The sequence below is a fragment of the Pelodiscus sinensis genome, chromosome 3 (assembly GCF_052426305.1).
Source record: "Pelodiscus sinensis isolate ZL-2025 chromosome 3, ASM5242630v1, whole genome shotgun sequence".
In the NCBI taxonomy this organism is placed as follows: domain Eukaryota; kingdom Metazoa; phylum Chordata; order Testudines; family Trionychidae; genus Pelodiscus; species Pelodiscus sinensis.
In genome coordinates this window covers 136295380-136320196 of record NC_143054.1, presented here as the reverse complement: position 1 = coordinate 136320196, position 24817 = coordinate 136295380, and the positions used below count along the sequence as shown (strand labels likewise).

General features: G+C 45.3%; 1 protein-coding gene across 1 annotated transcript in view; it reads left to right on the top strand.

Annotated features, from left to right (window-relative positions):
* SRD5A2 (steroid 5 alpha-reductase 2) overlaps positions 1 to 22267 on the top strand; it is a 55604-nt gene extending 33337 nt beyond the window's left edge. Inside the window, exons 2-5 of the mRNA XM_075924919.2 lie at positions 2670 to 2833; positions 16326 to 16427; positions 19527 to 19677; positions 21158 to 22267. Of these exons, the coding sequence (XP_075781034.1) occupies positions 2670 to 2833; positions 16326 to 16427; positions 19527 to 19677; positions 21158 to 21224 (484 nt within the window). The 3' untranslated portion in view covers positions 21225 to 22267. The remainder of the gene's footprint in view (positions 1 to 2669; positions 2834 to 16325; positions 16428 to 19526; positions 19678 to 21157) is intronic.
* The last annotated feature ends 2550 nt before the right edge of the window (positions 22268 to 24817 follow it).

Below are 24817 nucleotides of genomic sequence, written 5' to 3'. Positions count from 1 at the left end.
GGAGAAGCCGGCTTGGCAGACACCAGTGCAGGCGTCTTAGGGGAGGGCGCAGCCAAGCCCTGGGGAGAAAGAGGCGGTATCCTCAGCAGCATAAAGGTGGCAGGGGCACTTGTACAGGGAAGGCCAGGCAGAGCAATGGATGAAGCAGTTCCGGACCTCAGGAAAGAAGCGAACACCCGGGTGAGTGGAGGTGAGGAAGCAGTCCAGGGCGGGCGCAAATAGGAGGCCCACGGGCTTATGACTTGCAGCACGTAGCCCAGTCAGCCAGGTGAGGGGAGAGCAGATATTCTCCCCCACCTTAGGGCCCTGGGCTGGGGTCTGGAGAGAGGGAGGGCCCAGGCCCCCCTCACCTTCCGCTCTGAGTAACCCCTGGGAAACCAAGGAAAGGAACATTCTCACGATCCGGAGGGGTGGGTCGAGGGGAAGGGAGGAAACAGAGGCAGAGAAGGGGGACTGGAGGACGTGACCAGGGCACCCCTTGACAGTCACCTTAATTATAGCTCATAAAATTGTAACAAGTGTGTGTGGGGGGTGACTTAGAGGGAATTGGTTAGCAGGTCTCAAATTTCACCGCACCATGACCTCCTTCTAACAGCAAAAAACATTACACTACCTTGAAGGGGAACCAAAGCCTGAGCCCAAATCCCATCCTCCTAGGTGGGACTGGATACGGGAGCTGAAGCCTGAGCCCTACCACCCAGGGCTGAAGCCTTTAGTCTTTGGCTTCATTCCCGAGAAGTGGGGCTCGGTCTAGGGACGTTAGCATATGGTCGTTTAAATGATTAACCGATAAGCTTAGGTGTATTGGTAAATCCTAATGACTACACGCAAGCACACGCACATATAAAAACACATACCCTTGCTGCGAGAGGCAACCCTTGCTATGAGAGGCAGCAAGCGGGGGGAGGCAGGATCCAGTTCCTGTGGGGAGCTGGCTTTTATGCCGGCTTCCCACGCATGCTGCCTCCCGCAGAGCCGCCTCCCCAGCCCCTGCTGCCTCCCACAGAGCTGTCTCCCTTGCCCCTGCTGTCTTCCACAGACTTCATGCTCCCCCCACCCTCAAACCAATCGGCCTGCGGGTTGGGGGAAATACAGTCTCCTTCCACCCTGCCCCCATCCTGCTAAGTGCTGCACACTCCTTGTAGGGCAGGGGTTGACCTGAGGGCAGAGGGGGAGCATGTGAAGTCTCCTCCCACCCACCAGAGGAGCAGGAGTCTAGAGGGAACTGCCAGCTCTTCACAACAGCTGGCGGTTCTCTCAGGAGGAGATGGGGGGCAAAGAGTTCATGCGCTTCCCCAATCAGGGGGTGTGGGTGGGAAGTGTGGAAGTGACCTGCCCCCCCCCCCTTTTCCGCCTGAGGCCCCACCCCTTCTGGGACAGCCCAGGGCCACTTTCTGAAGTGGCCTCTGGTCAAAAAGTACTGCCCATTTCTGCCTCAGAAGGTGCCATCCAGATACGTAATAATGAGGACATATAAGATGATTGGTTCCAATGGAAAAGATAATACTGCTATAGCAGGCATCTAAGGTGCTGCTGTTGCAGTCTCCCATGTAATTTTTCATACTATTTTAGTAAGTTTTTGGTCTTGGAAGACATGTTTATGGTAGGGTTTTTTTTTAGTTTTACAAGGTTCTGAGTAGAAAGAGCTCTGTGAGTTTGACCTCTGGCATCATTTCTGATTAGACTGTTGAAACTCCCTGTGTGCTGTTCAACCATCTGGTTTCAATTTGCAAGGCCCAGGAATTCTGCTGCTGCTTGGGAGGGGGTGGACACCGACATTGATCTCTGAGTGGGACATGGGAATCAAAAGTCAACAATTCTTAACATTCATATAGTGCATTATAAACACCAGTCCATCTTCACAACACCTCAAAGAGGGCTGATTGAAAGTGCAGTGTCCATTTTATAAAGAGGGAAACCAAAATAGAGAGGTCAACTGACTTTCCCAAGGTCACAATGAGTCTAAACAAGGAGCTCCGAGCTCCATATCTTGTGCTCAGACAATATTCCATTTTAATGAAAAGTATACTTTTCTCTAATGCCACTTGTTCTCATTTGGTAGCTATTTGCATTATTTATGCTAATGTAGTCTAACTTATTTTTTATCATAGAGCACATTTGGTAAAGTTTGTTCCTCAACAATACAGAAACGGTTACTAGACATGTTGTGAGTATATATACTCAGGGCTTGACGAACCGCGGTGAAAGCCGCTCGCCAGCCCCGCACTGCGCATGCGCAAGAGCTGCATTACGCATGCGCGCATTGCTGGTAAACGGGGCGCCGGGCTGAAATCTACTCACCATGAGCGAGTAGATTCAATAGATTGTTGAGCCCTGCAAATACTCATACTGTAACATGGTAACACCCTGTTAAAAAGAAAAGATCCATTGATTATATCACTGTATAATGTTTAAACAAAAGCTTGCTGTTTTAATGATCATTGTATTATCACTAGCATGATTAGGATTTGTAAGCCTGTTATAAGCTTCCTAAAAGAAAACAATTAAGAGTTAAACAAAAATTACATTGGGAGTAGCGTCAGCGAATGTAAACTGCAAATGTTACATTATTTTTTAACCCAGCATTATGCCAATAATCTACTTATGTATGTGTTGATATGTGGTATTCACTGGTTTAACTATTTTTTAAAAATTTTATTTTACCGTAGGACATTTATTTACTCATTCTTCACAAGAAGCAGACTTTTCCCACTGCAGATACTTTTCCTGGCCATCCTATTCTGTTCCTATAATGGTTTCCTTCAAGGGTACTACATGATTTACTGCGCTCAGTATCCAAACGATTGGTTCACTGACTTCAGATTTATATCAGGTAATTCCAGACATATGATTTTCAGTATCTATTCTCTGAGCACTTTAGAACCCAGTTCAGAATGCTTATAAACTTCACTGTGCCTGTGAGTCAGACAGTGGTGATGGAAATCAGCCCAAAACCTGTCTGCTGGTCTAAATGTAATAAATAGAAAGATAGATGGACAAACTCTCAACTCGAAATTTAACATCCCTACTATATATTTATCAGCTAATTGAGTAGCCAGTGGAATTTCCCACTTGCTATCCTGCTGCGCCTCTCCCTTTGAAATGTAAAGAGCCGCCTGCAGCTCCTGTACATTTCAAAGGGACAGACACAGCAGGTGGCTCTTGTACGTTTAAGGGAGAGAGACAGCAGGAATCCACACCAGTGGAGAGCAAAGCAGTCCCTGCTGGCGTGGGTTCTCCTCTGTGCCTCTTCCTTGGAAATGTGCAAGGGCTGCAGGTGGCTCTTGTACATTCCAAAGGGGGAGGTGCAGCAGTCGGGACTGTGCAAGCAAGACTGTTTCAGTCCCTGCTTGCACTGTTTCCCCACTGCCCTCTGCTTCCCCTGTACCCTATGGAGATGGTGCTGGGGGGGAACTGACTTTTAAGTTGATTCCCACCAGCACTGGCTCCTGTTCCCCCCTCTTGTTGCTTCTCTCTGATAGAGGCAGCAAGGGCAGGGGAAGCGACTAGTCACGTTCCTACTCAACTACTCGATAATCATTTGCTTACTGGGTAGTTGACTAGTCAACTAATTGCTTACATCCCTAATATATAGTAGATGCAAATAATGCCTCTTATCCCATGACTTGGCTTTTTTAGTCTCTTCTGCGGGAGCTTGTCAAAACCCTTTGGAAGCCTAAATACATTAATTACCATTACAGATCACTTTATTTTACCTGATATTCAGTGTTGCATTTAAAGAATACTAAGAATTTAGTGAGTCATGATTTTCCTTTGTAGAACTCATGTTAGTTAGATCCTATTATATCATGATCTGCTGTTCTGTTTTTAAATATCAGTCAATTGGTTTGCCTGGTGCAAATGTCAGGCTACTGGTCTATAATTCCCCTGATCACTACAGTCCTTTTAAAATACAGGCATTTCATATCTGACCACTTTCAGAACTCGTGGGCGTATACTAGATGGCCTTGGTGTCTTAATGCTTTTAAAATTTTTAGTGTGCTACTTCCTGTTCTGTTATCTAACTCTCTAATAACATTTCATATTACACAAAAAAAGAGCAACTCTAGGGTAGGAACTCCCTAAATATTTTCACTGTTGAAGACTGCAGCAAAGAAATAATTCATCAGCAATGTCCTTTTCCACCTTAAATGTTTGCCCATAGTGGAAAACTTTGTTTATGGCTTCAAGCAACCTGTTAAACAATTCCCTGAATTGCAACAGCCGTCTGGGTATTACTTGTCATTGCCAATTGAGTCCATAGTTCCATTCCCTGCACAAAGACTTCGGATAAATTCATTCTGCCTTCCTGTTGTTCCTGTCCACTTTTGAACCTCAACTACTATAGTGTTGTCACCGGGTGTATCAGGCATTAGCTGCCCCCTGATGGAGATCCTGTTGCCTCCAATGCTTCCCACACTAGGGGTATGTCTAGACTACACGCTTACATCAACATAAGTTTTGTCAACAGAATCTGTCGACAAAACTTATGTCGACATAGAGCGTCTAGACTACATCCAGTTCTGTTGATAAAGCAAGCCACTTTGTCGACATAACAGTGTGGACGCAAAGGACAGTGTAGCTGCAATAATGCCTTCTATTGACAGAACTCTGTCGATAAAAGGCGTTATTCCTCGTAGAATGAGGTTTACATACGTCGACCAAACTGCCGAGTTTTGTCGACATTATGTCGACATAACTCAAAGGCAGTGTGGACGCAGGTATAGTTTTGTCGACGAAAGTCCACTTTTGTCGACAAAACCCTGTAGTCTAGACACAGCCTAGGGGAACAGCAAGTTTTGGATCTCTGCAGTTGCCTAGAAAGGTTTCCTGGGGGCATCTACTGGTGGGACCAGTGAGACTTTGGACACTATCACCTAGAAGGGCTGAAGCAGACAGCAGCCAATCAGGGCCCAGCAGACCAAATGAAAAGGGATGTTTCTATCCATTCCATTGGCAGTTCCCGGAAGATGCTAGTGTAGGGAAAGAAGATGGAATAAAGGACACATTGACCTTCCCCTCTGTCATAATCCAAGAAGCCAGGCAAGACCAGATCAGGGCCTGTCGTTGACCACGCTTTGCATTTAGATCATGGAGAGTCCTAATTATTCAAATTAGATGAGCTGACTTCTTGAGGCTCCACATGACTCAGGTGACAGGTAAATAGCATGGTTACATGAGGAGGAAAACAGAAGTCTCTTAAGTCTTACTCCAGTATTTACTACCTCTCACACGCACTGTTGGATTCTGTAGCAGCCTGCAGTGCATGGGACAACGTTCTAAACTAAACTGAACATTTGTAGTGAATTAACACTGTGTTACTCCTTGTGGACTCATTGTGCTGAGTGAGATGCAAAATGCCCCCAATTTACATTGCAACCTGAATCAGGTCACTGTTTAATTCAGGACAAACATTAGTGAATATTTTCTCAAGTATTTTTAAAGACTATACTAATGCCTGCTTCTGATGCATGCACAAAATGGACCTCTGCTGCAGAATACCAGTAGTGGCACATAGCAATGGTTGGTCAGGGATGCTTAGGGACATAGACAAAGGGATGATTAAGAAGTGAAAGTTCAAGCTACTTCCTTCTTTTAAGGAAATATCAGGTGCTCTTATGATAGGTCTGACCCTATCTGAAGTGGAGACAGATACTATTCTCTGAGGGTTTGGTTCTTCAGTGGAACGGAAATAACAGTGACTAGTTCATATCAGGATCCTTGAATGAGACCTCTCTCCTTCATCCCCGTTCCCACCACCGTATTCCTCCCCCACACAAAAGGAGTCTGTGACATACAAGTAGGGGGGGGGATGGAAGGATAGAACTAGCATAGGGATTCTGGCTTTGACCCATTTCTGTTAATTAGTAGAACTGATCACACCCACTTCTGCCACAATGCCTGTAAGATATTTACCACTGGCAAGGCCAGTAAGGTATATGGGGATAGGAAGTATTATCTATTTATGTAATTGCTAAACTTGTTATATAAATTGACATGGATACAAGTAGTGACTATGTTGACTGTAACCCTTAGCAATTCTACCTATCTTTGGGTGTATCTAGAATTCTTATCATGTAAGCTCTTTAGGAGAGGGAGCTTGTGCTATACAAACCTCTGTTTGTACAGCCTCTAGCATGATGGGACTCACACCAAAATATAAATCTTTAATAATAAAAGTGACTGGAATTTTCCAAAGCTACAATGATCAATTTATAATGTTATCAAACTCCATTTTTAAGAAAAGCTAAATGCACATTTACTCTAATGAAGTGGTCACATCCTACTGCATTAATAATAAATGCTTTAAAATGTAATAAATGCGCTGATATAAAAGCAGCTAATGGATATGGAAAAGCTGATAAGCTTCATTGCATCACCTCTCATATTTCCTGGGTATTGTTCTGCTCTTTACCTTAGTAAAACTTCATTGGTCTTATTCAGATGTGAGGGGGGAGCTGGTCCCAAAATACCAAAAAAGTTATCATATTACACAATGTTGACTTACACAAAGTTAAGAATATTGAGCACTAAAATCATCTCTAGCGTAAATCTGCTAATCAGTAGAGTTGCATCAGGATTGAATTTGGCCTTCCCTTTTTATGTTATACTGATTTTCCTTCCAGTATATTTTTTGCTTCCCTCAGTATTCATGAACAGAGTTGTTTAATATGTCACAATTACAGCAACTGTAAAGTTAACATTAAAATAGTAAAGACACAATGTGGTGATGACATTCAGCGGTACAATCCATACTACTGAACAATCCATACTACTGAGGGGCTATGTCACATCTGTCCTGAAATCTGGGATGCCTCACAATGGTTTGCTGCTGGGCTCCTGGACTCCTCACAAACAACAAGACAACATATAGGTCACAGCCTGAATGTCCATATATAGCCACAACTAAGGTCGCCAGGTGTCCGGTTTTGAACCGGATAGTCCGGTATTTGAGCTTTCTGTCCAGGAAACAAATTGAGAAAATTCCGGACATATAAATGTCCAGTATTTTCTAATTAAGTAAGTTTTATTATTATCGTGAGTATCAGTAAGTAATTACGTACTGCCTGGCTGGTACACACGCTCACGGTGCATGAGCGTGTCTATCAGCCAGGCAGTACGCAGCTACACAGTAGAGAGGAGAGGGGTGGAGGCGGGGTCGGGGCAGGATGGAATGCCTGGGGTTGGATTTGCCCGTGTGCCCCACCAGGACCGTGCGCAGGAAGGACCGCACCATGGGATCTGCGTGAGCCTGGGTCAGCCCCACTCCTCTCCAGCCGGTACACCTCCCCTCCCCCCCCGGCCAGCCCCGACCCCTCCCGGCCAGCCCTGCTTCCTGCCAGCTAGTTCCTCCCCCCGACCCCCTCTCGGCCAGCCCCAGTCCCTACCAGCTGGTCTCCCCCTCCCCCCGATCTCCCTCGGTCGGCCACGCTCCTCCTGACCTCCTCCCATCCAGCCCTGCTTCCCGACGACCAGCTCCTTCCCCGATCTTCCCCGCCAGCCTTGCTCCTCCCAACTCCCTCCTGGCCAGCCCTGCTTCCCACTGGCGGTCTCCCCCTTGCTTCGATTTCCCCTAGTCAGCCCCACTCCCCCTGACCCCCTCTCAGCCAGCCCCACTCCCTTCCCCTCCTGGCCATTCCCCCCCCCCCCCGCCCCCCGAGATCTTGTGTGTCCAATATTTTTTTGAAACCCATCTGGTAACCCTAGCCACAATCCTGGGCCAGCAGCTCTGACCCTAGCCGCCTGCCTGCATTCTGGTTTCTAGCAGCCTTGGTTACCACTTTCACGGACTTCCCCCAAAAACCATGTGTTCTGCACTCTCCAGCCTCCTTCTGGGCAGTCCAGATATATTAGGTCAGTTGCTTCTTTAAGGGGCAAACAATTCACAACACTAGATCAGTTTTAAAAATAAAATAAACGTATTTTCCTGCCAGGAGGTAGATTTTAAGTGAGTACAAGTATAAGGCATTAAAGTCAGAAACAGTCATAAGAATAATAAAGATAAAACACCTTCTGGTACTAATCTTTGACAAACGAGACTTGCGTCAAGCTGAAGTCTCTTAACACCTGTTTAAAGTTACATTGTTGACCAAAATCACAGGCCAGTATCTGCTCCCAATATCCAAGGGCAGTTTCTTTTTCTGTCAGTGTGAAAAAAGAAAGAGATCGATAGGAGGGAGAGAGAACTTGGGCTGGTTTTGTCCCTCAGATTGGAGCCAAAGTGTCTGGGAATGAAAGAGATTCCACACTGTTGCTCATTAAGACTATGGCTGTACTCAGAGCTTACAGCAGCTGATGTAGCACTGTCCACATCGGTGCTTAGGTTGGTGTAATTTACATCACTCGCGGGGTGGCTTATTTGCAGCCCTGAGCAACATAAGTTACCCTGCAATAAGTGGTAGTGTGGACATGGCTTCAGATGCAGATCTGTTTGTTTCTGCCCCACTTCCTTGCCAAAGAATTACTGCTTGATATCTGATGGCCCATCAACTGTGACACCTGGGTAGAGGTCCCAGCTTATCCTTACGGGTTTACCCCCCTGTCCAGACCTGTCTGGTAGACACACTTCAGTCATGCTTTCACTTATGTTCATAACTTGACATATAATTTTACTACACTTATTTCATCATGATATTTTTGATCAGAGAAGTATTTGTTTTCAAAAGATACCTCACAAGGCATATTTTGTACCAAGATTATTACAATCGCATGTATGATGTGAATACAGGGGTGCATTTCATCACCGTGGGGTGCATTTCATCACCGTCTTTTACTGGGCCAACTTTGACCTACTGGAAAAAGAGCTCTGTGTAGCTCAGAAGCTTGGCTCTCTTACCAACAGAAGATATTGGTCCAATAAAAGTACCTCATTCCCCTCTTAGGGTACGTCTACACTACAACGTTAATTCGAACTAACTTAGTTCGAATTAGTTAATTCGAACTAAGCTAATTCGAACTAACAGATCCAGACTAAAAAACTAGTTTGAATTAGCGTTTTGCTAATTCGAACTAGCATGTCCACATTAAGTAGACCCTGAACCAGGCTTAAGGATGGCCGGAAGCAGTGCCGGCAGGGCATCAGAGGAGGACTTAGAGCGTGGAGCTGCTGTCTCAGGCTAGCCGAGGGCTGTGCTTAAAGGGTCCCGACCCCCACCCCGGACAGACAGTTCTCAGGGGTGTCCCGCTTGCAAAGCAGTCCTGGCTTGGATTGCCCGGAGTACCCACACTGGGCACATCACAGCACTCGACCATCAGACCGGCTGCACTTGCTGCAGGCTGCCATCTGGGGAGAGGGGGCAATCGGGGGGCTGCAGGAGAACTTCCACCCCTAGATGCCCGCAGAGCCAGCCCAGTCCTCCCCGTCGGGGGCGCGTACCCCATTCCTCCCTCACCTCCTTCCATTTACCCTTCCCTAGCCCCTCTACTTGATGTACAAAATAAAGGACAACTGTGTTCAAAAATGGAATCTGTCTTTATTGAACAAAACTGGGGGAGACTGGGAAAAGGAGGTGGGAGAGGGGAAGAGAGAGGCTGGGAGAGTGGAGGGCAACTAAAATGATCAGGGGTTGGGAACAGGCCCCATATGAAGAGAGGCTAAAGAGACTTGGACTTTTCAACTTAGAAAAGAGGAGACGGAGGGGGAACAGGATAGAGGTCTCTAAAAGCAGGAGTTGGGTGGAGAGGGTGCATACAGAAAAGTTCTTCATGAGTTCCCATAAAGAAGGACTAGTGGACACCAAAGGAAAGGAATGGGTAGCAGGCTTCAAACTAGTAACAGAAAGTTGTTCTTCACAAAGCAAAGAGTCAACCTGTGGAACTCCTTGCTGCAGGAGGCTGTGAAGGCTAGAACTAGAACAGAGTTTAAAGGGAAGTGAGATCAAGTCATGGAGGTTGGGTCCATGGAGTGGTATTAGCCAGGGGGTAGGAGTGGTGTCCCTGCCCAAGGTTTGTGGAAGGCTGGAGAGGGATGGCACGAAACAAATGGCTTGGTCACTGTCTTCGGTCCATCCCCTCCAGGGTCCCTAGGGTTGGCCACTGTCGGCAGACAGGCTACTGGGCTAGATGGACCTTTGGTCTGACCCAGGACGGCCATTGTAAGCTCAGGGCTCAGGGTCGGGGGTCTCAGTGGACCCCCTTGATTTTCATACACACCTGCTCCTGGGTGGCCGGGCTGGCAGCTCTCCTGTCCTAGACAGCCACTTTCCTGTGCCTAGTGTGGAGATCGTGGACGAGGTCCACGATGTCCACACTAGCCCAGGCGAGTGCCCGCCTCTTGCGGTCCTGGGCAAGCTCCCGGGAGCCGCCAGCCTGGTCCCGGGAAGAGGCGGAGGGCTGGGTGGCAGAAGGTGGCTGGCTCGTGCCGTGCCAGGTGCAGGGTCTGCTGGCTGGGTGCTGGCAGGCTTGCACCTGGCACGGGCATCGTAGCCAGCCCGTGCCCCTTTAAGAGGTCCGGGGCCAGGAGGGGGGCATATGAGTTTCCCTGGTGTTGGCCAGAGTGTCCACCAGGGAAAGCAGGGGAGGGCTAGCCTCCCACTAGTTCAAATTAAGGGGCTACACAGCCCTTAATTCGAACTAGCTAGTTCGAACTAGGCTTAATCCTCGTAAAATGAGGATTACCTAGTTCGAACTAAGCGCTCCGTTAGTTCGAATTAAATTCGAACTAACGGAGCGCTAGTGTAGCGCCTATGAAAGTTAGTTCGAACTAACATCTGTTAGTTCGAACTAACTTTGTAGTGTAGACATACCCCCATATCCTGGGACCAATATGGTATCAACAATACTGAAAACATTAAAATAATAAACAGACACAGAATTGCTTAAGAGCACAGTTGCGTTATGATTTATAAACATACATGGTTAGCACTTTTCAATGCAGTGTTCACAAGAAAAATTTAACAGCAGCCCTAGAATACATTTTTGTACAGCATTAACTAGGTATCTTTCTCGGCTGACCAGTAATAAATAGCCTCTCCAATTTTTAGATGGATTTTATGTTTGGCCAGTGAAAGTTATTCTCTAGTTTTTTTATGTGAGAATGGTATTTAATTACTGTTGTGGCATAAAAGTGGCACCCCCAGTGAAACGTTCCTCTTGTATCTTATAACAACACTGTTTTTAAAAAGCTGCCCTTGGGGGCCCTATCATACCAGAAAAATCCTACTGATTTTGTGAGTGTAATGAACCAGGACCACATACACATTCAGTAACTGCGGTGAACATCAAAAATTGAACCCAGGGGAGCTGAAAGGATCATCTGGCCCTTTGGAAATAGGGTTGCCAGGTGTCTGGTATTGGCCCAGACAGGTATTTGCGGCCTCTGTCTGCTTAAAAAACAACAACAAAATACTGTGCATGTAAAAGCAGAAGGCCGCTTTTGGATGGAAGGCCTCCCCTTCCACATCTGGTGGGGGGAGCATAGCAGTTTAAAGGCACGGTGAATCTTTTTTTTGTGGGGGTTCTTTTTTTTTCTCCCAACTTTGGTTCTTCCCCCCCCCCCACCCCATCCAATATTTTTCCCGCCATGCACAGTATTTTTTGTGAAAGTATCTGGCAACCCTAGAAATGGGAAGGAGAGCAGCTCCACATCTCTGGAAGGTGTGGGGTTGGAGCAGCCAGCCAAGTGCTACCTGGATGGCATAGGCTGGAGTGTGCCATGTGAGGCTTTGCAGCATGCTGCACGGCATTCCCACAAAGGGCCGGGGCTCAGGCCGCCACCACTGCCACAATAGTGGCAGCCAGGTGCCCCAGGTCCTTTAGAATAATCTGGTCCTGGGACAATTGCCCCCTTTGCCCTCCCCCACTTCTGCCCTGTCCGTGGGCCTACCCTCATCATCAAAAGCACAGATACCTACAATATAAATTAAAATCATTTTCTCTAGCTCTGAAATAGTAGGTAATTTAATTGCAGGGCCCAACCACCAGAGGGAGATGTGGTTATATGCTTCAGGACAGTGTATTACAGGAGCATCAAAACAGCAGGACTAAAATGTAAGCATTTCAGAGGGGTAGCTGTGTTAGTCTGTAACTGGAAAAACTTAAAAAACAACTAGCAGGCTTGCAGCACCTTACCGTCTACATTTTTTGTTAGTCTCTAAGGTGCTGCTAGACTATTCATTGTTTTTTAAAATTTAAAGTTTAAGGTTTAAGTTATTAGTGATTTTCCTTTCACTTGCCCTGAATTCACACTGGTCCAACTCCACTGACTCAGTCTACAGGCTTATTCTGAGGCCAGGACTACACTAGACCCATAAAGGTGGGCTACGGTACGCAACTCCAGCTACGGAAAATATGTAACTGGAGTCTGCGTACCTTTAGCTGAGGTTGGTGCCCAGCTGAGGGCAGTATAAATAAAGGCTGCTGGAGGGGATGGCAGGATAGACACACTCTTACTCTTGCTGTGAAACAGGAGGAATCTGGCAGCCAGGGAAGTGAGAGGTTTCCTAACTTAGAGCAGAGCTGGGGAAAGGCAGGCAGAGCTGGGGAAGCTCCCAGGCTCCTAGGCTGCAAGGCCTCAGAGTACTAAGGCTACGGAGAGGCAGCCAGGGTAGGCAGGCATTAGGTCCACATCCCCTTACCAATTATGAGTGGCCATTTCAGCCTGCAGGTTGCCCCTGAAACAGGGGCTAGATGAAGACTGGCAGTGGGTCACTGAGGCAAGGTGAGTATAGGAGCTTGGGGGTTCCCAGAGAGGGAAGACTCCAGAGTGTGGGTACACTGCGGTAGGGCAGTACCCAGGTAGGAGGGCACCACAGGTTGGCATAGAATAGAGAAGAACAAGTAATAGCGGGTGAGACACCAGCCAGAAGGGGCTGCTCCAGCACCAAAAAGCTAATTTCCAGAGTATCCAGCAGGAAGCGCCCACAGTGGTGAGTCACACTGTGTTACAGAGGCCAACAAGAGCAAATACGCCTGTTGGCTTCCCTTATTCCTCGTGACTGCAAAGAGTACCAGCACTGACCAGAGTTGTCCTCAGCATTCAATTTAGTGAGTCTTACCTAGACCCTCTAAATCGAATGCCAGAGGATCAATCTCCAGCACAAGTAGAGACATGGCCTCAATTTACCTTTATGTGAGAGGAGATAGGCCAACAAGTTTACTACTGACTAAATTAACAGTAGAGAGATAAGGTGGATGAGAGAGTATCTTTGGACCAGCTTCTCTTGGTGAGAAAGACAGGCTTTTGCGGTTACCCAGAACTCTTCCTCTGGTCCTATGTAAGATTGAAAGTTTGTCTCTGTCACCAACAGAAGTTGATCCAATAAAAAATATTACCTCATCCATCTTGTCTCTCTAGTATCTTGGACCAACACAGCTACAACAACACTGCATATAACAATAAATTAAGCAAAGTCAGTTGGAAATCTATGAGACAAATTCTGTTTTCTTACACGCATGCCTGAAAATCAGCAACCAGGAAGGGCTGCTTTGAGCACCTTGATTTGGGTTCTTCCAAATCACCAAGGTTAACAATCTTTCAATGCGTTTCTACATTTTAGGGTTAGGGTACAGTCTATGGCTTTGTCTACACTGCAGGGTTTTTGCGCAAGAAGCTTTTTGCAGAAGAGATCCGCAAAAACTTCTTGCACAAAAGCATGACCACACCTCAAAAGCGCATCTTAAGAGAGCATCCACACTGCATGGATGCTCTTGCGCAAGGAAGCTCTGATTTCCTTTAAAAGAATGGCCATCAGAGCACCTGTGCTTTTTTGGATAGGCTCTTTTTGCACAAGAAACCCCTGCGGAGCGTCCACACATACCTTATTGCACAAGAACTGTAGCACAAAAAGAAGTTATTCCTCATGGGGAAAGGAATAACTCTACCGGCAAAAGCCCTCTGTCCTGTCAATTTACAATTTTTTTTTTTTTTTTTTTTTTTTGCACAAAAACGTGCTTGAGGTATAGATGCTCTGCTGGTTTTTGCGCAAAAACCTTGTAGTGTAGACAGAGCCTATGTGTTTTAGCACATTCTCCTCTGACCCATACAAGCAGTTTGTTCACCACTGATGTATATTTATGCAGTCAAGTGGCAGAAATCATGTAATTTGGTAGCTTTCTCATTAGGATAACAATTAAAAGTATAACTTGTTAATTGACATCATGGCTCCAGTTCTCCAGGTCAGGCCAGAAATAAAAGGGTGAAGAAAGTGGATTTATACCTGCTTCCCAGAAATATAAATTTCCCCTAATGAATGCTTCCTAGGATATTGGAGTAGTTAAGAGATAAAGAGAGCTAGCAGTTTCTCAAGGAGACAATATTAAATACGCAACTGCTAACTATTCCAGTGTGATGTAATGATAGTTAGAGGCCAATATGGTTCCATCAGGAGCTTTTTAACCTGAAAATCAAAAAGGAATCTTACAAAAAGTGGAAACATGGTCAAATTGATAAGGAGAAGTAGGAAAGAATAGCACAAGCATGTAGGGACAAATTTAGGAAGTCTAAGATACAAAATGATTTATACCTAGTAAGGGGCAAAAAGCCAACAACAGGTTTTTTTAAATTACTAGGAACAAGAGAAAGATGAAGGAACATGTAGATTCTTTGCTTAGTGAGGAACGAGAGCTGATCACTGATGTCATCCAAAAAACTAGGCTGTTTAATGCCTATTTTGCTTCAGTCTCCACTAAAAAGCTACATTGTGACCAGATACTCAATACAAGGGGGAATGGAATACAAGCCAAAATAGGGAAAGAAAAGATTAAAGAATATTTAGATAGATTTATGACTTAGATGTGTTCAAGTCATAGTTTAAGGCCAAAATGGACACCCAGATCATCTAATGTGACCTCCCATATGCTACAAGCCACCAGCCTCACCTAGCACCTCCACATTAAACCCAACAACTAAAATTAAACTTAAGAATAACAACACACAAGGGTCTGAAGTGTTATGTGACACATGCTGAGAATAGGAGGGATTAAGGCACACAACAGCCTGAGGCCACACGCAATGTCAAAGAAATGATGAAGTATGGTGTACTCAGATAAGCTAGGAAAGTGACCAACACCCTCATGCTGCAGAGGAAAGTGGGAAAAAACCCATCATGGTGCGGGGTGGGGGGAGGAGGGGAAAGAGGGGAGAATTCCTTTCCAGTCCCACTTATAGTGATCAAGGTACCTGTGCCAGAAATTTCCTTAAACTTGGTGATCAGTATCTGTTAGGGCTACTCATCTCTGTAGGGCCTGATGAAATACACTCTAATGCTACGTCTGCACAACAGGGCTAAACTCAAAATAAGCTATGCAACATGAGCTGCGCCAATTGCGTAGCTTAAGTTGAAAAAGCTTATTTCAAATTTGAGCATGTCTACACAGCACTTATTTTGAAAGAGAGCACTCTTCCTCCGATTTCCCTTACTCCTCGTACAATGGAGGAGTTGGAGTAAGACGTCCTCCATCTGGACATTATTGTGACATTATGTCGAAATAACTACTTGTGTGCAGATGCACATTTTGTTATTTTAAACCAATGTCAGTTATTCCGAATTAACGCTGCTGTGTAGACATAGCTTTGGTTACTTAAGGAACTAGCTGAAGCAATCTCAGGACTGTTCGAAGTTATCTTTGAGGACTCAGGGAGGAAAGTGAGGTTCCAGAGGACATGAGCCACACAAGCATACCTATCTTTAAAAAGGGAACAAAGAAAACCCAGGAAATTATAGACCAGCCAGCTTAACTCAAATACCTGAAAAGCTAGTGGAACAAATTGTTAAATAATCAGTTTGCAAGCACCTAAAGGGTAATAGGGTTATAAAGCGTAGCCAGCATGGCTTTGTAAAGAACAAATCATGCCAAACTGACCTAATTTCCTTCTTTGACAGGGTTACTGACCCAGTTGATGGTGGATAAGGCAAAGTATTAATTCACTTAGGCTACGGCTACATTACACGCTTTGCCAAAAGAGGCAATGCAAATGAAGTGCAGATTAGCATCTTCTCACGCTTCATTTGCATACTCTCTTTCGTTCCATTTTTGCGCAAGGGGTTTTTGCGCAAAAACAAGCAGTGTGGACATTTTCTTTTTGTGCATAATCCCCTTTTTGGTCAAGATCCTTTTGCCTCTCCACGCTTCATGTGCATTGAATTTTTTGGCAAAGCATGTAGTGTAGACAAAGCCTTTGGAAGGAAAAATTACATGCATGTCTACAATATGGGGAATAACTGGATAGGCAGTACAGCTGATCTGACACATAGTCCAATCTCACCACTGAGGACTGGATTTGATGACCCCCCAAGTTCCCTTGCAGCCCAACATTTCTGTGATTCTGCAATTAGACAGACTCCAGGAGCTATCACACGAATCAATATCTCATTTTCATTTGGTAGGTGTTCTGTTGTTTTTGTTCGGCATGGGAATCAATATTCACAGTGACCTCCTGCTACGCCAGCTCAGGAAACCTGGAGACACTACTTACAAGATTCCACAAGGTACATTCCCCTTGTGCCCCTCCTTCCCAAAAAAGAGTAGCACATTTGGATAAATAGTGGGAGTGGGAGTGGGAGTGGGAGTGGGAGTGGGGGAGAGGGGGAGGACAGCACAAAGCTCTTACAGTTATTTGGAGCTATTAGTTTCACCTTGATACTTGGCCCAGATATCGCCACGCCGCCCCAACCTCCCACCCCGCCTTACAGCAAGAATGAATTGCAGGGGCATAGTAATCATCTATCTTGGGCCTGAATTTTGCAGATGATGGGGAGAGAATTCAGCAGGCTGCTCCTAATCTCTGAGCCCTTTCTATGTGAACTTTGCACAGCTTGGGTTTGGAGGGGATGGGGAGCCCAGCAATAGGCAGAGCCGTCCTGTCCTTGCAGAGGGAGTTAAAGTAGTCCAAAGAAAAAATCAGTGTGATTCTGCGGCCCACAAAAAAAGCAGAGTCGTAAACCTTCAGGAAAACAAAGAGGAAAAAAGGGAGGCAGAAAAGTACTGATGCTTCTTTCTGAGAGGCCCTCAGTAACCTAGATTCCCTCAGGTTATATTCCTGGTTCGCAGCCTTTGGTCCCAGAGAAGCTTTTAGGTTGCAGTCCTGCTCTTTCAGGGTTCCACCCTGCCCTGAGCAGTGATCAGTCACCACAGACGTGCTGCGTTGATGGCGATTGTGCCCAGATGAGCGCTTAACTCCTTCCTGACTTGTATGCAGAAATGCCCCATCACAGGGCAAAAGAGCTGAAGAGTTCTGTGTCATGCTGTTGTCCTGTCTATGGCATGTTTCCCAGGCAAATCTATGGCTTGTTGTGTAAAAATTGCCCTGACCAATGTTCTGGATCTGTGTTTTGCCATTGCCAAGCCTGCTCATCAACCCCTCTCCTGCTCCATCTTCTGCCCACTTTGAGGAGAAGTAATTTGGGAGTGTCTAATCCTTGAGAGAGAAGTGGTCTGCGCTCAGGATGAGGATCTAGGAGCTATTGAGTTCTCATTCTGATCTTGACTCTAACTCCTTCTGTTGGCCTCTTTCTGCCTCAGGGTATGTCTACACTACAGGCTGTCTAGATTGGCCAGTTTTTCCGGAAAATCAGCCACTTTTCTAGAAAAACTTGCCAGCTGTCTACACTGGCCGCTTGAATTTCCGTAAAAGCACTGACTTCCTACTGTAAGAAATCAGTGCTTCTTCCAGAAATACTATGCTGCTCCTGTTCAGGCAAAAGTCCTTTTGCGCAAAAGTTTTGCGCAAAAGGGCCAGTGTAGACAGCTGAGATTTGTTTTCCACAAAAAAGCCCCGATCATGAAAATGGCGATCGGGGCTTTTTTGTGGAAAAGCGCGTCTAGATTGGCACGGATGCTTTTCTGCAAAAAGTGCTTTTGCGGAAAAGCATCCACGCCAGTCTAGACGCTCTTTTCCAAAAATGCTTTTAACGGAAAACTTTTCCGTTAAAAGCATTTCCGGAAAATCATGCCAGTCTAGACGCAGCCTACAGAGTTTTGTCAGAAAAACAGCTGTTTTTCCGACAAAACTTGAGGAACGTCCACACTGCAATTGCAGTCTTCTGCAAGAAAATCGAAAGAACAGAGGGGTTTTTTTCAGCATTGGTAATCCTCATTCTACAAGGAAGAAGCCTTTTTCCGAAAGAGCTCTTTCGCAAAAAGGTGTATGTGGATGGGGAAGAGGGAGTCATTTCAGAAGAAGGGGAAAGAGGAAAAAGCACAGGTGCCCTGGTGGCCATTCCATCCATAGCAGTCACAGCTTATATGCGAGAGAGTGTCCATTCAGTCTGGATGCTGTCTTTTGAAAAAGCAGATCGTTTTTTCAATGCATTTTTGCAATGTGGATGCTCTCTTTCGGAAGAAGTTTTTTCAGAAGATCTCTTCCGAAAAAAGCTTCTTCAGAAAGAAACCTGTAGTCTAGATGTACCCTCAGTTACTCTGCTGATACCATTATTGGACCTAACCAAGTGAGTTATAAGATCAAGAACACATATTCCTGCGCATCCAGAAATATAATCTATGCTATCATGTGCCGAAAGTGTCCGTCTGCTATGTACATTGGACAAACATCTCAGACACTTCGCCAAAGGATTAATGCCCACAAAACAGATATCAGACAAGATCACAAAGAAAAAACAGTTTCTTGCCATTTTAACCAGAAAGGACACTCTCTCAATGACTTAACCACCTGTATTCTGCTACAAAGACCTTTTACATCTGCACTTGAAAGGGAATCCTCTGAACTGTCATTCATGTTAAAATTCGACACTTTCCAAAAAGGACTCAACAAACACTTGAACTATCTCACCCATTACCAAGATAGTTTCCCCAATTATCACCTCTAATACCATTACTCACAAACATCCCACTCTCCCTACCTCTAATATCATCAATTCACAGACACTTACCTTCCTTCCTTCCCCCCCCCCCCCGCATCCCCCTCCTGTTCTGCAATGTGATTTGTCCTTTTCATATTTGTTCATTTTTTAATTGTATCCTTTGGTATATATGGTTGTGACTACTTTCTTCCACTATTTGACCTGAGGAAGTGGGTCTGGCCCACGAAAGCTCATCATCTAATAAACCATCTTGTTAGTCTTTAAAGTGCTACATTGTCCTGCATTTTGCTTGAACTACCATAAAATGGGTTTGGTGAGTAGCAATGGACTTTAGCTCCAAAACATAGATCCAGAGTTTGAGCTCCCCAAATTTAATAGATTCATATATTTTTAAGGCCAGAAAAGCAATTCATTTAGTTTGACCATCTGCAGTCCTTATTCCATCAAGTCTGATCTATGGAATAGATTCAGGCTTGTTTCTAGCTGTGAGAATTGATGCTTGTAAATTGGTTTGAAGTTTGTAGACTTACTTTCTTCTCACTCATGCCAGTTTTTCTTTCTTATAACACTGTTGGCTTCAATGAAATATTTATAGATTTACATGGGTTCAGTGGGAGGAAAATCAATTTTTGTAAATGTGAGAAGTGTGACTTTCAGTCTCACATACTCTGCAATGTTGTTGGTGGTGGTGGTTGTTTTTGTCTTAAAATGTGAGTAATTAGATTTCACTCTTCTTATATGCACTTGTGACTTTTTTTTTTAATGCAGGGGGACTGTTCACATACGTATCTGGCGCTAATTTCTTTGGTGAGATAGTGGAATGGTTTGGCTATGCCATAGCAACCTGGTCCTTTCCAGCCTTTACATTTGCACTTTTTACACTGTGCTGCATTGGACCACGTGCTTATCACCATCACAGGTATCAAAACCAAGATTGTTTCATGCTAACCTACACTTGATAGTCCCAAAGATGGGGGTGGAATTCAAGATAAAGTTGAAATGTTCAGTACTGTATATTGAATCAGAAATACCTCATTATTCAATGTAAAGGGCGTTTAATTTGGGAACATAAGTAAAAAAACTTGATGATGTGGAGTTTAGCAAGTGGAGTTTTCTGTTGACTCCCTCATTACATTTTCTAAGAGCCTCCATTTTTAAAAGCAACATGTAGTTTGGGATATATTGATTTTGGGGGGCTCAGTTTGAAGCACCTTATTGCGGACTGATTTTTAAAAAGGGTTGGCCATCCATCCTCTGGAAATCAGACCCTATTAATGTGCACTATATAACCAGCACTGAAAGGGAAGAAAGTGTTTCATCAGCAAAGGTAACAACCTCAACTGCTGTGTGTTCCTACAAGTCTCCAGAGTTTCCATGAGGCAGCAGTGAACGAAGGAAAGTGCTCGAGTCCAAGAACAGTTCCCAATGAACTATATCTGGACATTTTGTGATGAAATAAGGAGAGCAGTAAATTGTAACAACCTTAAAGTTACTGTGAGCTACATTAGATATCCACCTATACTAAAGTCTCCTTTTGACTGCCAGGACAATGTAAAGAGGCTGTAGTGTAAATGTGAATCAGATCCTACTTTGGATTTACACTGGTGTGAATACAAGTGGAATTTAGCCTTTAAAGCAACAAAAGATACTGACAGAATTCAGATTTAAGTACTAATTTTAACAGTCATTTAAAAAAAAGGTGTAGTCCTGAGGCACCTTAGGCCTGGTCTACACTAGGACCTTAGTCCAAAATTCTTCCCCTTTCCCCCCCCCCCCCCCGGTTGAATTTGTAAGCAATGTGTCCACACTACCACACCCATTATTCTGGTATAAGGGGCCATGGAATTAAAACTCTGCAGTCCTGCTTTTCATGAGGAATAATGCTATTCCTGAACTTGTAAATTCAAAATAACATTAGTGTTGATGCTCTGGTGCTTCTAATTCGAACTAATTGGCCTCTGGGAGGCCTCCCACAGCTCCCCAGAGTGCTTTCTGGAACTCTGAGTCCAAGGTAGCGCATCCACAGTAAAGGAGACTGCCTTGGACTACATTCGATTCTTTCCCACAGTGAGAACACGGAACTTGGAATTTGTAGAATTGGGTGTCCAGAAGTCAAATTTAGTAATTTTGGACTAAACTCCTAGTGTAGATATGGCCTTAGAGATTAACAAAAAGATATAGTATCATGGGCTTTTGTGGGTAAAACCCACTTCATTTTTACATTTAATGGTACTTTTGTGTAAATCTCTTAAAACAACTCTTTTGTGCAGTTACTGAAAATGATTACAAAGTGAAGTATTTTTGGTGGATTTCAGGATGGAGGAAGATTAGGTTTATTAAAGCAATAAGCAAAGTTTTCTGGCATCCATACAGTTTCATTATCATTTATTGTCTTTCAGGTTCTATCTCAGGATGTTTACGGACTATCCAAAATCAAGGAAAGCCCTGATTCCTTTCATATTTTAATGTGTGAAAATGAGGACATCCTTGTTTTATATGTTTTCACACATCCTAATTTTAAACTGGGGTTTCACAGTAAAAAAAAACTTGTGGAAAACAATATGGTTGGTTTAAATGAGCAATAATGTAATTCAGAACTATCACTCGTGTTTATCTACAGTAGGTACCACAGACATCTTTACTTGGAGACACTTGAGGTAGCTGAGGCTATGTCTACACTGCACATTTATTTCAGAATAAGCTATTCCGGAACAGTTATTCTGAAATAGCTTATTTAAAAATAGCACGTCTACATTTTAGGGAAGCCTCAAAATTAGTCCGAGGCAGGCTTCCCTAATGTAGATGTGCTATCTTGATTTAGAGCCCCAGGAGGCACTGGGGAGGAATAACTTAGAATACCCGTGATGTGAGAGGCTATTTCGAAATAGCAGAAGTGGAGCATCTACGCAGTCCCTATTCTGAAATAGCTATCATCATTCCTGGGTCCCAAGGGTGCCCGGTCCATCCATCAGCAAGCTGGGGATGCTATTTCGACATAGATGTTATTCTTTGTAGAATGAGGCTTACAGAAGTTGAAATAAGCCTCCCGTTATTTCAAAATTATTTCATGGAATCATAGAGCTGGAAGAGACCTCAGGAGGTCATCAAGTCCAGCCCCCTGCCCAAGGCAGGACCAATCTGAACTAAATCAACCCAACCAGGGCTTTGTCAAGCTGAAACTTAAAAACCTCTAAGGATGAAGATTCCATTTCGAAATAACGCTGTTGCTGTGTAGACGCTCACATAGTTATTCCAGAATAACGTCTGTAACTCCGAAATAACTTTGCTGTGTAGACATGCCCTGAGTGTGCATAGGGAGCTCTACCAAACAATGGGCATGATTGACAATGGAGTTACACTGGTGTAACACTGGTGTACGAGAGTACAGGCAGTCCCCGGGTTACGTACAGGATAGGGACTGTAGGTTTGTTCTTAAGTTGAATTTGTATGTAAGTCGGAACTGGCGTCCAGATTCAGCCGCTGCTGAAACTGACCAGCGGCTGACTACAGGAAGCCCAAGGCAGAGCTGCTCTGCCCTGGGCTTCCTGGAATCAGCCGCTGATCAGTTTCAACAGCGGCTGAATCTGGATGCCTGGGACAGAGCAGCTGGGGCGCTGCCGGGTAGGTCCCCGCAGCGCCGCACCTCAGTGCTGCGGGGACCAACCCAGCAGCACCCCAGCTGCTCTACCCCAGGTGTCCCCAAGTCAGCCGCTGCTGAAACTGATCAGTGGCTGATTCCAGGAAGCCTGGGGCAGAGCAGCTGGAGTGCTGCCGGGTTGGTCCTGCAGCGCCGCTCCTTGGCGCTACGGGACCAACCCAGCAGCACCCCAGCTGCTCTGCCCCAGGCGTCCTGATTCAGCCGCTGCTGAAACTGACCAGCAGCGGCTGAATCAGGACGCCTGGGGCAGAGCAGCTGGGGTGCTGCCAGGTTGGTCCAGTAGCGTCGAGGAGCGGCGCTGCGGGACCAACCTGGCAGCGCCCCAGCTGCTCTACCCCAGGCGTCGCCGAGAAAAGCCTGGTCTGCTAGTGCACCCCCCCCCCTCAGCAGACCAGGGAGACGCGGAGCAAAGCCGCGGAGGACGCAGGCAGCGGGACCGCGGCGCGTCTGTGTGGTCCACTGCCCGCGTCCTCCGCGGCTTTGCTCCGCGTCTCCCTGGTCTGCTGGGCCCTCCCCCCCCAGCAGACCAGGGAGACGCGGAGCAGCTTTTCTCGCCCTGGAGGACGTGGGCGGCGGGACCGCGGCGTGTCTGGGCAGTCCCACCGCCCGCGTCCTCCGGGGCGAGAAAAGCCCCATTCGTAAGTACGGATCCGACATAAGTCGGATCCGCGTAACTCGGGGACTGCCTGTAGTGAATCAGGCACAATATCTGTGTTACCTCCTTAAACAATAGTTTTTCTACTGCTAGACTACTAATATTTCACAATCAGGGATCATTATGTTTTTTTATTGAAGCATTCACAGCTACCTCAGGATTTTTATCTTGCAAATCCAGTTTCTCTTCAGATATGTAAAAGCTATGCACTGGAAATCTCTCTATTGCTGTTCCTACAAGGACCGGATGTGCTGAAAGCAGAACAAAAATAAAAACAACATAAGAAATCTTCTAGTGAATGAAGATGTTCTGATGCCAGTTGTTAATTTTGTTTGAGGAGAACATTGTCATATATTCTCCATCTTCTGAACTGCCACAGGAACAATGGTGAATTTCCACAGAAGCCCAGTGTGTTTCCTCCTAATTTCAGAAGTTAGTAAGGAATTTTGCCAACACGTTAATCAATTCCAATAGGAACACAATTCCCCAAAGACCTTGATAATATTTGTTACATATTAGAGCATAACATAGATCACAATAATTATCTCAGTATATGGAAAAAATAAAGATCAAGCTAATCACATTACATGCCTATGAAATTGCCTTTGCATTGATTGTATGCAATTGTATAGTACAATAAAGTTTATGTAAAATAGTCTGTAATGGGTTTTTATAGAAACAGTGCTGGCAGTGCTACACACAATTTCCTGTTTGCTCTGCGTTTCTTTTTGTTGGCAACCTCCCATTGTTTTGATAGTGTTGTTATATTTACCATGATAGTGCACAGGGCGAGTTGAAAATTGGGACCCATTGTACAAGGCACTATGCAAACATATGAGAGACAGTCCAGTCCCAAAGAGCTTGCAATCTAAATAGACAAAACAGACAGAGGGTAGAAGGAATGGGATAGTGACAACACACAAGTACATGATTAATGCAGTGGAGACAAATATCATATGAGTTCCACAAATCTATTTTTGCTTTTGTTCAATTATTTGTTTGCTTTCAATGAGGTTATTTCGGAGGTGATTCGTGTAATGTTTTGTGAATGACAAAATAGTTGGAGACAAAAAGGCCTATTAGCTTAGTGGTTGTCAAAGTTCAGGTCATGACCCAATACTGGGTCACAGAATGTGAGGCACAGCACCCAGGATCCCTGGCTGGGTCACAGCCCACACTTTGAAAACCCTTGACCAATGCCTACCTGTTCTGACACCATGCAGCACCCTGGAAGTGGCCAGCAGCAGGTCTGGCTCCTAGCCAGTAAGGCCACAGGGGTTTCCCCCACTGCCCCTGTCCTGAGAACTCCCATTAACCAGCCAATGGAAAGCTGGGGAGGGTCAATGCCTGCAGGCAACAGTGGTATGTAGCTGCTTGCACAACTTTGTTAGGAGCTGGACCTGTTGCTGGCCATGTCTGGCGCACAATGCAGTCTATGGTGCCAAAACAGGCAGGAAGCCTGCCTTTGAAGCCCTGCTGATGAGAAGCCATGGGAGGTAAACCCCTTCCCCAATCCTGTGCCCCAATCCCCTGCCCCAGCCTTGAAACCCCCCCCCCCCCCATCACAGTCTCCTGCACTCTAAGGGTATGTCTATTCTACAGCACTAATTCAAACTAACTTAATTCGAATTAGTTAATTCGAACTAAGCTAATTCGAACTAGTGCATCTAGACCTAAAAACTAGTTCAAATGAGCATTTTGCTAATTCGAACTAGCATGTCCACATTGAGTGGACCCTGAACCGAG